The sequence below is a fragment of the Nematolebias whitei genome, chromosome 6 (assembly GCF_014905685.2).
Source record: "Nematolebias whitei isolate Nwh7 chromosome 6, NemWhi1, whole genome shotgun sequence".
Classification (NCBI taxonomy): domain Eukaryota; kingdom Metazoa; phylum Chordata; class Actinopteri; order Cyprinodontiformes; family Rivulidae; genus Nematolebias; species Nematolebias whitei.
Window position 1 is genome coordinate 21,703,666 of NC_056503.1, and position 15,918 is coordinate 21,719,583.

The 15,918-nt window shown below is 41.0% G+C and overlaps 1 protein-coding gene across 1 annotated transcript in view; it reads left to right on the forward strand.

Moving 5' to 3' along the window:
- tsku (tsukushi small leucine rich proteoglycan homolog (Xenopus laevis)) overlaps positions 1-8,144 on the forward strand; it is a 15,514-nt gene extending 7,370 nt beyond the window's left edge. The window contains exons 2-3 of the mRNA XM_037678101.1: positions 3,350-3,661; positions 7,190-8,144. Of these exons, the coding sequence (XP_037534029.1) occupies positions 3,350-3,661; positions 7,190-7,930 (1,053 nt within the window). The 3' untranslated portion in view covers positions 7,931-8,144. The remainder of the gene's footprint in view (positions 1-3,349; positions 3,662-7,189) is intronic.
- The last annotated feature ends 7,774 nt before the right edge of the window (positions 8,145-15,918 follow it).

A 15,918-nucleotide genomic window follows, 5' to 3' on the forward strand; every position in this document is an offset into this window, starting at 1 on the left:
GATGGATGGAAGGGTGGATGGACAGATGGAGGGAGAGAGGGATGGATGGAGGAATGGACAAAGAATGGGTGAAGGAATGGAGGTATGGACAGATGGATGGAGCAAGAGATGGATGAATGATGAATGGAGGGACAGATGGCGGGAGGGATGGATTGATGGATGGAGGAATGGACGAAGGATAGGTGAAGGAATGGATGAATTGAGGTATGGACAGCAGGATGGATGGAGGGAGGGATAGATGTATAAATGGAAGGACGGGTGGAAGGATGGATGGAGGAACAGAGGATGGATGGAGGGACGGAGGGATGGATGGACAGATATTTCTCTTCATACCATTCTAACAAAAATCCTGACATATCCATGCTGTGCCAGTAGAGGGCGATGATGCTCATAAAAGCTTAACCAAATATGTTTTAAAAAAGCAAAGTTTGGCTAAAATTTGTATGAAAACTGCTTTAGCTCTTTTTTTCCTTTGACATAGTTTATAATTTATTTAGGTTAATTTCAATTTAATCCCATGATCAAAGTTTAAAAGAGCCAAAGCGAGATCACCCTCCATCATTATCTGTAAACAGCTGCACGTCTACAATTCAATTTATCAAAGTGGATACTTTATAAAGCATTTAACCAGATTTCTGGTGTTTCTCCTCCAAACATTATATTTGTGTGCAGACACTGGTTGTGGAATCACCAGTAAATGTTCATTTTTGTAAATAAGCAGAGTAGCAGTTTGACACCAGCAACACCAGTAAACAACTTCCTGCAATTTATGCAAACACCATTTCAGAAACATTTACTGTCTCATCAATTCTGCATCTGACTTTAATAAATCGGTTGTTTGCAGGTGCAAATATTGACAGCAGCAGCTAGCAGTGTCAGGGATGTGTCTGCTGGGTTAACTGGTGGCGAATGCAAAGCAGTTTTCAGGTTTTTAATTATATTTCTTGCATGAACTGCTGTGACGGATTAAACCTTTTAAAGATCCTAGCCATCGGACATTCAATTAGACCAGCCATTAGCTGATCAATTTGGTCAGAGATAAACTCTTATCTGCAACAGGTAAGACAGTAATTGTCCATAATTTTCCCACGAAAGCCCAGTTTCCTGTGACTTGGAGGCATTCCTAAAAACAACACAAGAAGTGAAAGTCCTGCAGACGTTGTGGTTTCTGGCACACAGCAGCCGGCGTGGTGATGGTGATGAGCTCAGATAATGGTGTAATTGAACGTCTTGTGCAGCTGTAAAACCGTACGTGGTGTTATTCACCGTGCACTCTGCTGTGTCATTCCCAGTCGACTTGACCGTGACTTTACTTATTTACCTGTTGCACAACTGTTAACCTGTGTCCAACTCAGACAGGCTGAGTGAGTAAATATTACTGAAGGCGAACTCGGTGACGGAGTACTACTCAGGAGAGTCCCAGAGGAGCACATCAGGAGCAGAGAGGTTCTTTTTACGTGGTAATGTAGGTTTTTTTAAATTTCCTTCAGTTTAAACATGTCTTTCTGGACCAATTTGCGTTGCAGTGATTCCATTATTGATACTTACGGTGCTACTTTAAACGCTTATGCTTCAGTTCTTTCTTTGTGTTGTTGTCTTAAGTATTGTCCTAAAGAAAAAAACCGGTGCTTAATGTGATTTTTTTTTTTTCAAGATACTCCGAAATTTCCCACTTGACAACAATGCACAGTCGTTGCAGATGTGTTGACAAAGAAATTGCAAATGAACTCATTGATCAGAGAAATTGGGTCACATCCGTTGGGATGGCAATAAAAAGGAAACGGGGGCTGCTCGCGTTGCACAAATAAAGGATTACGTTTTTTTTTAAAAGAGTGGGAAAAGCCGTGCTCACGGCATCTGAACAGGTCCTTCATGAGCTGTGAGACGTCCTGATTCATGCTCAATAATCCAGGTTAAAAAAAAATCGAACACGGTTAACTCTGGATGGATTCTTCTTTGTTGAAACGTTTCAGTTTTTATCCAGAAGACTTCTTCAGCCTGAGGAGCGGCAGTAAACTCAGTCTTATAAGCAGCACCTTGTCATAGTAGATAACCAGTTTGTTGGTGACATCCAGAACTAGCTGTTCACATGATAAAGGAGGACCACCAGTCTAACGACTGGCCGTTAGTGCCCTGATGGCCACTTGCTGTTCACAGAGCATTGTAACAGCATTGTAAGAGGGGGACAGTTGAACAATCAGGTGGTCACTCATTCAGGGATGAAGATGTTCACATCCTTGATAGAGAGGAACGATGGTTTGAGAGGCGTGAAGGAAGCCATCTTTGTGAAGAGAACCTGTCCATCGTTAACAGAGGCCCCCGTGTCCAACTGTTCCCCTTTTACAATGCTGTTATTGCAAGTATCAACAATGTTGCCAGATCTCACGATAAAAACAAGCAACCAGCTCTATGAAAACAAGCCCAACTGGCAACACACAACATTATGTAAAACAGAGGCAGTTTTTAAACAGTACAAACATACATTCATTATGGCATTACACATAAACAACAGCACAATTATGATAAGCACTTTGAATAACATACTTTTAAGCTCTGATTAAAAAAATAATAAAACATTTTGCATATTAATTTTTCTACATATTTTTACAAACAAAACATCCTGACGTCTGCGTGTGAGTGGAGCCCCCTCGTGGTCGGCCACAGTATGAGTGTTTGGGGTGCGCGCCCACAGACGTATTTGTATATGTCTAATGTATGTCTGTGTGCGCCTGTCGCCTCGCCAACTTGGGCGGGAGTGATAAACAGGAAACGGTGGCTTGGAAGGGACAAACTACCTACTACCGCTCGTCTTTTGCTTTATTGTGTGGAGCTGGAAGATAATCAACTAGTTTCACTGGGAAATAAAGTTAAGCCCAAATAAGCAACTTCACGTTCAAAACAAGTCCAAAAAACCACAACCATGACTCACAAGATTTACAATCGACTTTAGAAAAAAAAAAAACAAGCCCAAAGTCACTTATAGTAAGCGGACTTGTCACTCAGCCCTCTGTGAACAGCAAGCAGCCACCAGGGTACTAACGATCAGTCGTTAGGCTGGTGGTCCTCCTTTATCATGTGAACATCTAGTTCTGGATGTCACCAACAAACTGGTTGATCCACTGTGAGAAGGTGATGTTTATAAGACTGAGTTTAATGCAGCTCCTCAGACTGAAGAAGTCTTCTGGATAAAAACTGAAACGTTTCAACAAAGAAGAATCCATCCAGAGGACCTGACTTAACTGTGTTAGAGCTGTCAACAGTTTGGATAGATGCTCCCCCAGCAGTTTTCTCACTACTTGTGTGGTAACGTAAGGAAGGCTTTTCATGTTCTTTTGTCGTCTCTTTCCAGAGCACAATGGTTCTACTCTTGTGGCTCGGCCTGTCCCTGCTGGTTGCAGTCCGGTCCAGCTCAGTGAAGAACTGCCACCCCGCCTGCCACTGCGACGTGGAGAGCTTCGGGCTGTTCGACAGCTTCAGTCTGACCAGGGTGGACTGCCGGGGTCTGGGTCCCGGTGCCTCCATGCCCATTCCCATCCCACTGGACACCTCACATCTGGACCTGTCTTCCAACGACATGGGCCCGCTCAGCGACGCCATGTTAGCTGGTCCAGGCTACACAACGCTGGTTAGCTTGGACCTCAGCTGCAACCACATTACAAAGGTCAGTGCTTACATAGACCCTTGAGCAAGGCTTTAGAACGTTTAAATAAAGCCACGGAGGAGCCTTGTTCAAGAAAAGTTTTGGACTTTAGAGTTTTAGATATAAGAACAACTTGTAGCTTATCAACATAAAGTTACAACGTGTTAAAGAGTTGACTGGGAGTGATATGGAGTTTAACGATACGGTAACCTTGAGACAAAATACCATGTTTTCACTGTATTGTAGCATAAAACAACAAAAAGTGTAAATGCTCAAACAGGTTGTTTTAATAACTGCAGTATTTTTGGGGAGCAGCAGTTGTACACAAAACAAAACTGTCTAAAGAGCAGCAGCTAAGTTTAATACTTACTGAACAGGATATACCTTATCGAGCTGATGTTAGCTAATTAGTAGCCAGCCTGCTGTTGACTGTTTATCTCACTGAAGCTCATGCTAACCGTTGTTAACTAAACCTGCTGTTTGTTTCAAATCGAGTAGCCTTAATGAATGGGGAGGGACCAGTAATCCTTTGGGGGCAAAGCCATGCAGATCTGTTTGCTGTTTTAAAAAAAACATCCTAACTTCCAAATTTGAAAAAAAAAAAAAATAATAATAATTGTGAGAAAAGTTTTAGACCTTTCCCCTTTGTTAGCTGTCGTACACAGATGACTGACAGCTGGCAGGGACAGGTGTGTCAGGGGCGGAGCTATGTAAAACTAGAGAAAATCCCGCACTGTCTCTGGTATCTCATAACTAAACTGAACTGAACTGTAAAATGAAAACGTTTTGTGGTTTTAATACTGTGACTTTTTGTCCCCTGTTGGGAAGTGAAGAGGGGAATTGTAAATACCCTCCCATCTTTCTTGTGAGCTGGATAACTTGTAAAAAAATAAGTGCGGTACTTCCATTTTGATGTGTGGCCACATCTAGGATCAATAACTGGGTTGCCACATCAAAATCCAAGATGGACGCCACCACTGCTTAAAAGTATAGTTTCCTCAAATGATTGCGGTGGCCCAATATTAATCTATGGCGGCCAAGGCCACCATTGACCACCCCCTGACTCCACCTTTGCGCCTGGTGGTGGATAAAGTTGCTTGTTGCACTCTGCAGGATCCCTCACTGTGCAAGTAAAAAGAAAAACAAACCTCCCTCTGTTCTTCTCCTCATGTAACTCCTGCCTGCTTGACTATCTTGCTTCAAAAACATTAAGGTTTAATTTCATTCTCCGTTCAATTCCAGTCCAGAAAAAATACTTATTGAAAGCTACAAACATTCACTATCAATCCCTCGGTGACGGGGGGCATCGGTGCACGTGTGGTATACTTTGAAAGTGAATCCAGCTCGTGCTTAACAGAATGTGTCTAACAAGCTTAATATAATGGTTTGTTCTAACTCCTTCCAGCTGTGTGTTTTTTATTGTAGAGAACAGCTGTTTTCAGGTAAATATTTGTTAAAACCCTCCTAATACGTCCTTCTCCACATCATACCTAGCTGTTAATAGTTGACACGAGGGACAACGAATAACTTCAGTTGAAATCTTCTCACAGTGCAGATTAAGAAGAGTGAATGGCGTTCCTGAACATATCAAGTCCATAAATCGTCTCTTGGTTTGACCGAAGCAGTTTCAGTTCTGGTTCAGAGTCGGTGCTCAACTTTGTACCAACTTCCAACTCAAAACGTCTGGTGCCAAAGCAAAGAGCGGCTCAGGTCACGGGTTTATGGAGACCAGAGGGAACAAGTTAGTGTGAGCGTGACTGTAAAACTACAACCAGTGTAGCATCTCATTTTTATGGAAGAATAAATAAAAACATGTTGAGTTAGTGATGCACGCCCCTTCTACATGAAGCTGGGTATTCTTTAAACAACAACAACAAAAGTTCTCACCACCATGACATTTAAGCTTCTTGTGAGAATGTTTGGATGGACACGTGTTCATAAATTAAAAATATACAGTACATGTTTAAAATGAGTAGACGGTGTCTTAAAGTCAAACTGGAGAAGAAGAAAAGAAGCTCATTGTTGTGATCCGTTTTTCTTCCATGTGTTTTTCAGCATCTTTCTCCTTCCACAGTTTCTGTGCTTTTTAACAAATCTTAAACCAAAATGTTCAGCTCTTTCTGGATAATCCTGCTATGACTTTTGGTATAGGTGCAGCATTAGCTTTTTGAAATATTTAGCCTTTTCTATCCTTTTTTTTTCTCATAGAAAATGAATTGAGCTCATTTAACATCCTTCAGATCTTTAGATCTGTTTACAACCTTTTTCTGCTCCTTTCACATTTTGTTCTGCTTTAGCTTCTTTCAGCTTCCTTGTGCAAATTTAAAAACAAATTCAGCTACTTTCAACTGTTTTGTGTTCCTTTTTGCTTTATTCTGCTGACTTCAACATTTTTGTTCATCTTCTAACTTGAGCATGCATCAGGATCTTCTAACTTCTTTCTGCTAATTTCAGCTTGTTATGCTCCTTTCAGCTTATTTCTGCAAGTTTCAGCTTTTACTGCTATTTCAGCTACTATTCAGTTGTTTTTATGATAATTTTAGCTTTTTCAGCTAATTCCACATTTGTTGCACTCATTCATTTTTCAGCCTAATTCAGCAAAAATGTGCTCTCTCCACTTACTTCTGGTAATTTAAGCTTCTGTTTGCTTTTTCTTTAGCTACTATTCAGCTGCTTGGGTTTTTTAATGCTCATTTCTGCTTTTTTCAGCCCAATTTGGCCAAATAGTGCTCTATCCACTTCCTTCTGCTAATTTGAGCTTGTTCTACATTTAAGCTAAGTTTCTAGCATTTTTAGTTAATTTCAGCTGTTGTCAAATTAATTCAAGCTTTTCAAGGTAATTTCTGCTACTTTTATACTAATTAACTTATTTTGGTTAATTTCAGCTTGTTATGCTCCTTTCAGCTTTTACTGCTATTTCAGCTACTTTTCAGTTTTTTAATGCTAATTTTAGCTTTTTTAGCTAATTCCACTTTTTTGGCTCATTTGAGCTCTTTTCACTTCCTTCTGATAGTTTAAACTTCTTTCTGCCTTTTCAGCTACTTTTCAGACATTTTTTGGCTAATTTCAGTTTTTTAACTACTTTCCTAATTTTTTGTCTAATTCCATATATTTAAGCCAGTTTCAGCAAATATGTTTTCTTTCTGCTGCTTATTTAGGCTTGTTGTTCCATTTCAGCTACATTGCAGCATGTTTTTTTAAAGTTAATTTCAGCTGTTTTTCAGAAAATTATTTTGCAATAAACATTCACACTGCGTTTTCACAGGAAATGCAATTTCTCTAGTTGCCTTTCCTCTTCATCCTTCCTTATACCTTTTTGATGACAACATTAAAGCAGCTTTAACAACACCATAGCACCCTTGTTTAAATGTGTTTAATGTTGCTAGTTGTAATCTGTGTAAATCATAATTAAAACATGAATAAATTATTCATGCCTTGCTGTTACTGGATGCCAGTCAGTAGCTGAAGTTGCTCATTGACTTGTAAAGACCAAATATTTAGATACTTCTGATTTTCCATCATTTCTTTCCCTGCCGTCCCATTTTGCAGGTGAGCCCCAATGCGTTGTCCAAGCTGCGTTACCTGGAGAGCCTGGACCTGAGCCACAACAACCTGGAGAGCCTGTCTCCACGCTGCTTCTCAGGGCTGCCTCTGGCCGAACTCGACCTCAGCCACAACAGTTTCCAGGAGTTTGACATGGAGGTGTTTGCGTCTAAAGTGAACGGTGAGCCGCTCATCGTGGATCTGTCCCACAACAAGCTCGTGTCGCTCTCCACCAACCTGCACGGAAGAGTTTTACACATTCAGAGCATCAACCTGTCTGCCAATCATCTTGTGAACGTTCCCAGCATGGCAGGGCTTCCGCTGAGGTACCTCAATCTGGATGCCAACCCCATCACCAAGATCAGGGAGGGAGCCTTCACCCACCTGAAAGATTTAGCTTATTTATCTCTCAGTGGCCTTAGTGAACTGCAGGAAGTTGAACCAGACAGCTTTAAAGGTCTCCAGACCCTGCAAGTTCTGGATCTGTCCAACAACCCTAAGCTCAAGAGTCTTAGTCCTGCAGTCTTCAACGGGCTAAAGTCCCTGCAGGAGCTGAATTTATCTGGTTCGGGTGTGGCGTCTTTGCCTACGAACTTGCTGACCCACCTGCCCACCATCAAGAGTATCACCCTTGGACAAGGAATCCACTGCTGGAAGACCCAGAAACAGGGACAGTTCCACCGGCAGACGGGCCGGGTCCCACATAATGAGGTTCTGCTCTGTAATGTGGAGGGAGTCGTGCTGTGAGACTGGACCGGATCCTGATCGCCTTCAGTCCTGACTGCAGGGCTGTGGCTCACCTGCTTTGATATGCAAAACAGTTTGTTGTTGTTGCTGTCGCCCAGTTAAATCTGTTCCAGGGAGCATTATCTCTTAAGGTTTTAACGTAGCATTCACAAACTGTGGACAAATAATCTTTTATAATGTTATTTTTTCAGTGGACAGAACAACAACCCTGATGTCCAAGAGTACTGAACATACTAAACTGTTGGAAAACCCGCCTTGTTCCAACATTACCTAAAATGTTGGCTTCATGTCTTCCAGTCCAGAAAAACTTTTAGGATTTATGTGCACTTTTCTCATAAATGGTATTTTCTTCCCAAAATGCACGTCATGTCAGAGAAAATGTTAAAATCCTCCACGCCTTATCTGCACGGATGGATAGTATCACTGTTTGACCACTAACTTCTCATTTGACTCTGAATGTGACGGGAAAGACTAAAGGAATATTCTGAGAAACATTTACCGGTAGCTGGATTCATACCACCCTGGTTGATGAAGCTAGTCAGGAGCTGTTTAAATGAGTTTAGCACCAAGACTAGAATGACGGGGAAACTGTTAGCCTGTTGGTTCTGACACCATCTTTACCACTATGGATATTTAAAAATATATATATTTTATTTCAGTGTTTGCTCTTCCCGTTCACATTTAAACAGTTTCCTTTCAAAAAAACACTTTCCGGACTGAACAAACGTATACGGAGTATATTATTCTAGCGGTCTGTTTGATGCATACCCACAGTCACTTAGTCCTAGAACAGTGGTTCCCAACAGTGGTCCTTGAGGAACACCATCCTGCATGTTTTAGTTGTTTCCCTGCTCCAACACACCTAATTCAGTAGTTTAATTACTTCCTTAAGTTCGGCAGAAGCCTTTTAATCACCCATTTATTAAAATCAGGTGTGTTGGAGCAAAGGAACAACTAAAACATGCAGGATGGTGTTCCTCAAGGACCACTGTTGGGAGACAAGTTTTTGGCTCAAATATGGGTGAAAAAAGGCAACTTTTCTGATGCAATCTCACTGAAATGCCACAAAGTGTTCAGTGGGTGATATGGATGCATTTTGAATGGCCAACTTTTAAATAACATGGCCTATGTGTGCATGGCTTGTAAATTGCATCTGTGCACATTGTTTTGTTGCCCATCTCCGCCCGCGTCAAACCCACCTCTGCAGCCGCCCCACGTTCATGACTCGATCTACTGGAGTACACTGAAATAAAGCTAGGCTGATTTGGACCAGTTTTTAAATAATTATTATTTACAAATGTGGGTTTTTTTTGGGGGGGGGGGGGGGGGGATGATGGGCATTCGAGGCTGTAGCCTCAGATGTTTTCTGTTATAAGGGCAACACCTGGACATGTGTCAGGTGACAGCTGTGATGCTCTTGGTTTGTTTAAACTAAACTGGGAAGAGTTTGAAATGACACCTCTGGGACTTCAGAACCAAAGTGGTCACAATTTGCTGGAACTTGTTCAAAATTCAAGCAACAAGTCTGCATAACTACACCTGATTTGAGAGAAACTTGAACCAAGCTCCAACTTTTTCTCTGTATTTTGGTTTGTTGTCAACGTGCACGTGTGCATTTGTTTTTAATCACTGGAGAAAACAACGTTTATACCCAGAGTGGTGTAGATGGTGTCTCACTCGGAACAAGTTCATGTTAAAAAATATTCTACCAGGTGCGTTTTAAAACCAGTTTAGGGAGGAAAAGGCTACTTGTGTTGCTGTTTCCAGTCTTTAACCGACAGTGTGCAACATGTGCATCAGGTCAACCTAATTTTATTACAACTAATTAAAAATAATAGCAGTTTTTGGTTTACTAATCGAATTGGAGTCATACAAATCAAATTCTCTACCACAGAGTCTGTCGTTGTGCTTCTATAGAAACAAGCCCGACTTTTATTTTCTAGCTGTTTAAATATCCACTATAGAAGAGGGTTAGCCAGTTGTTATGTTAGCTGAAGATCATCCATCCAGCAGCTGATTGTTTGGTCCTTAACTCCTGCAGCTTTTCTTTGACCAAATACTGAACCCCACGTGTCCCCTCCAACATGTCCACCCTCTTTGGTTAGGGTTTTAAATGAATGTAAAAAGTGTTGAATGTAATGAAAGAGCTGCCGGTGCAGCTTCACCACTAAGTTCTCCTGCATCCTGCACACAACTCCTTTAATGATCAGCTCAACTCAACTAAATAGCTGCTAGCTGACGCAAGTGTTTCACAAGAATGGCAAACCGTAAACTCCAAAGATGAGGTTTATTTTGTTTAGTTTTTCTCCATTGAAGTAAAGTTTTATGACTGGCTGAATGACCATTCCACCATTTTGACACTCATCATTTAATGACTTCACACAGAACGAGTGAGCAAACTGACCGACACAACCAAAAGTCTTCTTTAGTCTTCCCTTTACTGGAACAAGGTTTGTTGATGATTTTTTTTTTATAACTTTTGGACCAAAAACAGGACCAAAAACATCCTTTCACATGTTTAATAAATCTGTCTCAGAGCACATGTGTAAACTAACATGTGTGAACTTCCATGTAAACTCACATGCGTGGCATTATTTTGGTATTTTGAGGACAATCAGTTGTAATAAAGAGCGTTTTGACTAATTTGTTTTGGAAATCTTTATTTTCTCAAAGTGTTTTTAGTTCAGAGTAGGGCTGGGCGATATCTCGGTATTTTAAAAATATTGAGATAATTTCATAAGACAGGACTATATCGTCTATATCAATATTTCTACGTTGCGTTATAATTAGACTTGAAAATCCGTGTAGTTCTTCTTTTTCTGCCCATCTGCACCACCAACTTCACGCGGCCCCTCCTTCTCCCTCGCTGAATACAAACGGCCCCTCACTGCTGCTTCACACACGCTCGCGAACGTCGTGAAGGCGGTGCAGCTGAAGAGGATTATTATTTAATTTAAGTAAATAGTTTGTTTTTTAGACATTTATTTTGTGCAGTTACAGCTGTTGTTAATAAATGTGCCTGTGTGACAATTGGGACAAAGCTTTGAGTCAGAAATATATTTTTGTTATTACTTTATGGAAATAAAAAAATATTGATACCGGTATATATCGGATATCGCGATTTATCTTAAAAAAATATTGAGATATTAATTTTGGTCCATTTTGCCCAGCCCTATTTCAGAGATATACATTTGTGTGAAGGTAACTTTTTATTATCCTTTTTATTAATGCAGGTAGTCTCATTGAGTCACGAGGACTCATTTTCAAGAGAGACCTGTTTGGGAGCAGATGGTGGGGGTTAAGAGACTTGCTCAAAGGTCAGAGTGGGGCAAATGAGGGTGGAGGCAGGTGTGAGTTTTTCACCTTTTCCACCCACGTTGGTATGAAGAGTCGAACTGGTGACCTGGTGATCGCAGGCCCACCTTCTCTAACCTCTGAGCCACCACTCCCCTATATAAACTCTACACAAGTGTGTGTGTGTGTGTGTGTGTGTGTGTGTGTGTGTGTGTGTGTGCGTGTGTGTGTGTGTGTGTGTGTGTGTGTGTGAGAGATAAAGTGGCCTTTTTTAGACAGAAAGCCACATGTAAGGGCCGTTGTGTGAGTGTCGGCTCACTTTTTCACTGTGGGGGTTTTGTGTCTGTGGAAGACTGGATCTTTGAATCATACCAGGGTGTGGTTCCTCTCCAGGACACGAGCAAAGGCTCCGATGTGAGTGGGTTATACTTCCGTTTTCATGCAGATCAGTAGCAGATGGCATACAAAGCATTTCCATTGTTTTATTTAGAACTCTTTAAACTTTTAGAATGGTGTTTAAAAAAAAAAAAAAAAGAAAATGTTGAGTGGGAAGAAACGAGGGTTTGTCTGGTTCCAGGCTACATTGGGCTGGGAACCTGCCAAGGAGCTGAGAGTGAAGAAGAACGGGCTGAGACAGGAGGGGGAGAAGTGAATCAACTGCCAAAAGACATCTTGTGCACGTCTGGCACTGAGGACAGCACTGGCTTTGTAGGATAAATAAACCTTCACAATGAGCCCTGTTTTCTGTGACGCATCTTTTAATCTGCAGAGAAATGCCCAACCACAGGAGGCTTCAGCAGCGCTGTGCGTTTCATCCTGAATCTTCCTGAAACGGGAGTTTTCTGTGAGTCATTAACCAAACTCAAACGTTTGCTCTTTTCTGTAGTAACATCGTCTGAGAGAGTCAAACCAGTCTTCCCTTTGAGTGTCTAAAGGCACATAAAGAAAGACTTCAGTAGAAAGACCCCACTGCAGGAAACACTTCCAGATGTGTAGTGTGTTTTTTTCTTGCCTCTCTTGTAAAACAATGGTGTGTTTAGACTCCAAAACACAACATCCATCATGAAGTTCTCCAGCTGCAGTGGATACTCCACATTACGGCTGACGAGTGAAACGCTACGAGGAAAAATGTGAGAATTGGGTTTTTTGGAGTTCACGTTGTGCCCTCGATGCAAATGTGTCATCCAGAAGACACTGACCCGGGCAGACCTCAAAACTGAGGAACATCTGGCACATCAGCTGATCTTTAGGGTTACAGAAATCAACTAAATCTAGTTTATGATAAAGAAAATCGTAAATGAGCCTCATCTAACTCAACATTTTAAATGCCTCTGTTCTTTTCACCTCAGATGTTGGTGGGTATTAACGAAACGTGATTATTTATATCCTGATGCATGCTCAATAATCCAGGTAGAAAAATCTAAAAAAGTTAAATCTGGTCCTCTGGACAGTCAAAAAAAAAAACAGAGGACCAGATTTAACTTTTTTAGGTGATTATTTATAGTTTAAATGTTATAGAATGTTGGCTAGAAACAAATTATTTCCCTTCATTCAGAAATAGTTGAAACACATCCACAACTGATTCAAGATGGCCACCACAACCAACTGATCTTGAAAAAAATAGCAGAACTCAGTTTGACAGAAATGGACCTAAAGTTGGTGTGGTAGTGGCTGATGCTGATCCCCAACAGGAGCGCCGACAGATTACACACCATCTTTGTTGAAATTGTTCCTATTAACTATTTAACTCAAACTCTGTTAGCAAAGCATCTCATAATCCACTGCAAAGATGGTCACTACAGCTATTCTATAAAAGAATGAACGGTGGTAGTAGCTGAGAGTCGTTCACAAACACGAACTCTGAGGGTGCACAGAACGCCTTTTAAAGAGTTGGACTGCAACAACATCTTGTCTCATAAGATGTTTAGTTTAAAACTCTGACATGAAAGGCAGCAGGAAACATGCATTCCTTGATAAAATACCAGGCCATTATGATATATATATATATATATATATATATATATATATATATATATATTTTTTTTTTTTTTTTAATATATATTTTCATTCTAGGCCCTGTCATACGGTGCTGTACAGCGTCAGTGTATACTAACAAATGCACAAAAAGACAAACACTGCTCTATGTCACATGAGTTAAGTGTAAGTTAAGAATAAGTTATCAGCATTGCTGATTAACGATGTCCAGCCAATCATTTTGTTCATGCACCAAATTGTAGATATAAAGGGGCAGCTCTCTGCCCCCCCCCCCCCCCAGTCAGTAACTCTGCACTGATCAATAAGCATCAGAAGCAATCAAACAAATCTGTGATGAAGGAAGCACCAGCAGGATCCTACATATCTGTGGTGACAGTTGTGGACCTCTGCACCTCAGATCCAACAGGAGGGCCTCTCTGTCTCTCACCCCCCATTCTGGAAACTGGAACAGTAAAACTCTTTAAGGCACAGCTATTGGAACGCGTCACAAGTCAGAGATCTGTTAGAAATAAGTTACTCATACTCCACGTCTGCCCAGCTGGTTTCAGATGTATGTAAACTTATGAATAACTGTGTGTGAACTTGTGCGTAACTTACCTGGCACATACCTGCACGTTATGGTAAAATGCTAAACTTTTGTCTGGCATATACAACAAACTTATACCATCGTTTGTCAGCGTGCTCGTAAACTTGCTCCTAACTTATGACTTACATCAGCGAGTTTTAAATTGTTTTTTATGCTGCCCGTCGCTGTGTGACGCCCTCAATCCTCTGCAACATGCTGTGCATAAGTTATTCTAACGTTGATCATGAACTCTGCATCACAAGTCAAAAACGCTGACATGTACAAGTTGTGCATAAGCTTGGGACAAGTCATGGAAAGTTGCTCATAGGTTATACGTATATCCGGTCAACTCGTTAGCAAAACAGTATGTAAACATCCAAAAACGGCTTCCAGTTGATTTTTTTTTTAAATTCCATCTTCAGCGTATGCCTGTGTGTTGGACAAATTTTACAAACATCAACATAAGTTCCCAAAAAATGGACTGATACAGGACCTTCAGTGTCATCCACATCACACAAAACCAACCTGAAGACATCTGTAGGAGTTTCTCGTCAGTCTGCAGGTATCAGGCTGGAACTGACGAACTCACAATGTTATCTTCAGAACGAGTAAAAGCAAATCAAAGTTGGTTAAAGGGTGTTTACTTGGAGCTTAGGATGACAGGAGTAGGGTTTTGATACTCAGTTCAAAAGTTCACAGACCTCAGCGTGTCTCCTGGGTGTGCTGCGGAGGGGAGGGGGATCAGTGGAGGTTTTGGAGAATTTGCTGCAGGAGAAGTCTGTGAGCTTCAGCAAACATGGTTATCGCTCCATCTCGCTGTGTATAAGAACTATTTGAGGGGTTTTCACTCTGTCAGGCACCTCCAGGCTGTGAAAAACTCCTCCGAGAAGAATGAGACGCTCTGGGGCCGTTCAGGCACCACACCTGAACCCCTCTCAGCTGAAAGGGTCAAACTTTCCTGCAAAAAATTGTCATTTTTCTGGGAATGTCAGGTGGAGAAAACCAACAGGTCATTTTGGAAAACGAACGATGGCTAAAGTGTGCAGAGCTATAATTAAAGTTAGAAGTCCCTATTTCTGAACTAAAGCTCTGATATTTAAACGTATTGAATTTCTCTGGATTTTATGTTGTTGCATTTCTCGTGTCCCAGTTAAATTTAAAGTGTAAATAATTCTCAATAGGCAGCACGGAATCAGTCAGAAGCCAGTTTTATTTAGATTTTCAGGCTTAAAACAACCTTTTAAAAATATAAAATACTGGTTCAAATGAATGCTACATTAACTAATATAAGACCTCTGCAGTTTTAGACATTATTTGTCTAGTTTGTTTCCCATCTGAAGGACGATGTCCGTGTTTCTACGCGAACGTTGGCGTCCTGAAGCTGCAGCATGTATCAGTTTACCTGGAGTCCAGTCAACCTTGGACCAGGTCCCACTAATACTGCTGATCAGGAAGACTGATGGCCCACACAGCAGCCACCATTTGTGTAGAAACGTGGACGTTGTTAGGTTAAATAAAACAAAAAAAACTCTACACCTGAAAAAGTGTAGAGGTGTAAAATGTGCATTCTTTCACACCAGCATGACATGTTTTGAGAAAGAGTTGTTTTATAAGTATGAAAAATGATGTGAAAGTGGCCCTCGTTTGGCTAGCCATTAGCCTTGCCATTAGCCTAGCCAAAACAGTCATGCTCTAAGACTGACGTCAGCTTATAAGGTGCACTATGGATTACTAATATGGATTAATATTTCATACATCACTTCAGAAACAACTTATAAACTCGGCTTCACCAACTTGAGGTTGTTCAAAAAAGACATCTACAACAGGTAAGATATTAATTATCCAAAGCATTTCCATAAACCCCATTTTTCAAAACCTCAGCTGTTGCTTGAACCTTTTTTTTGGTGTTAGCACAGAGAGAACAAACGTCCCTGAGTTGAGCTGCGTTGTCCTCAGGTAGTGATGCATTCAGGTCCACATCAAGAACTGGTCCCCTCGCTCCCATACTGCAGGATTGTTCGAGCAGCATTTAATGCTAAGACTGCTGACGTTCTCGACGTTTGATGCTCTAGCCTCCGCCCATAAACTTTCTCTTGTTTAAATCTTGTCCAATTTAACACAACTGCTTACATTC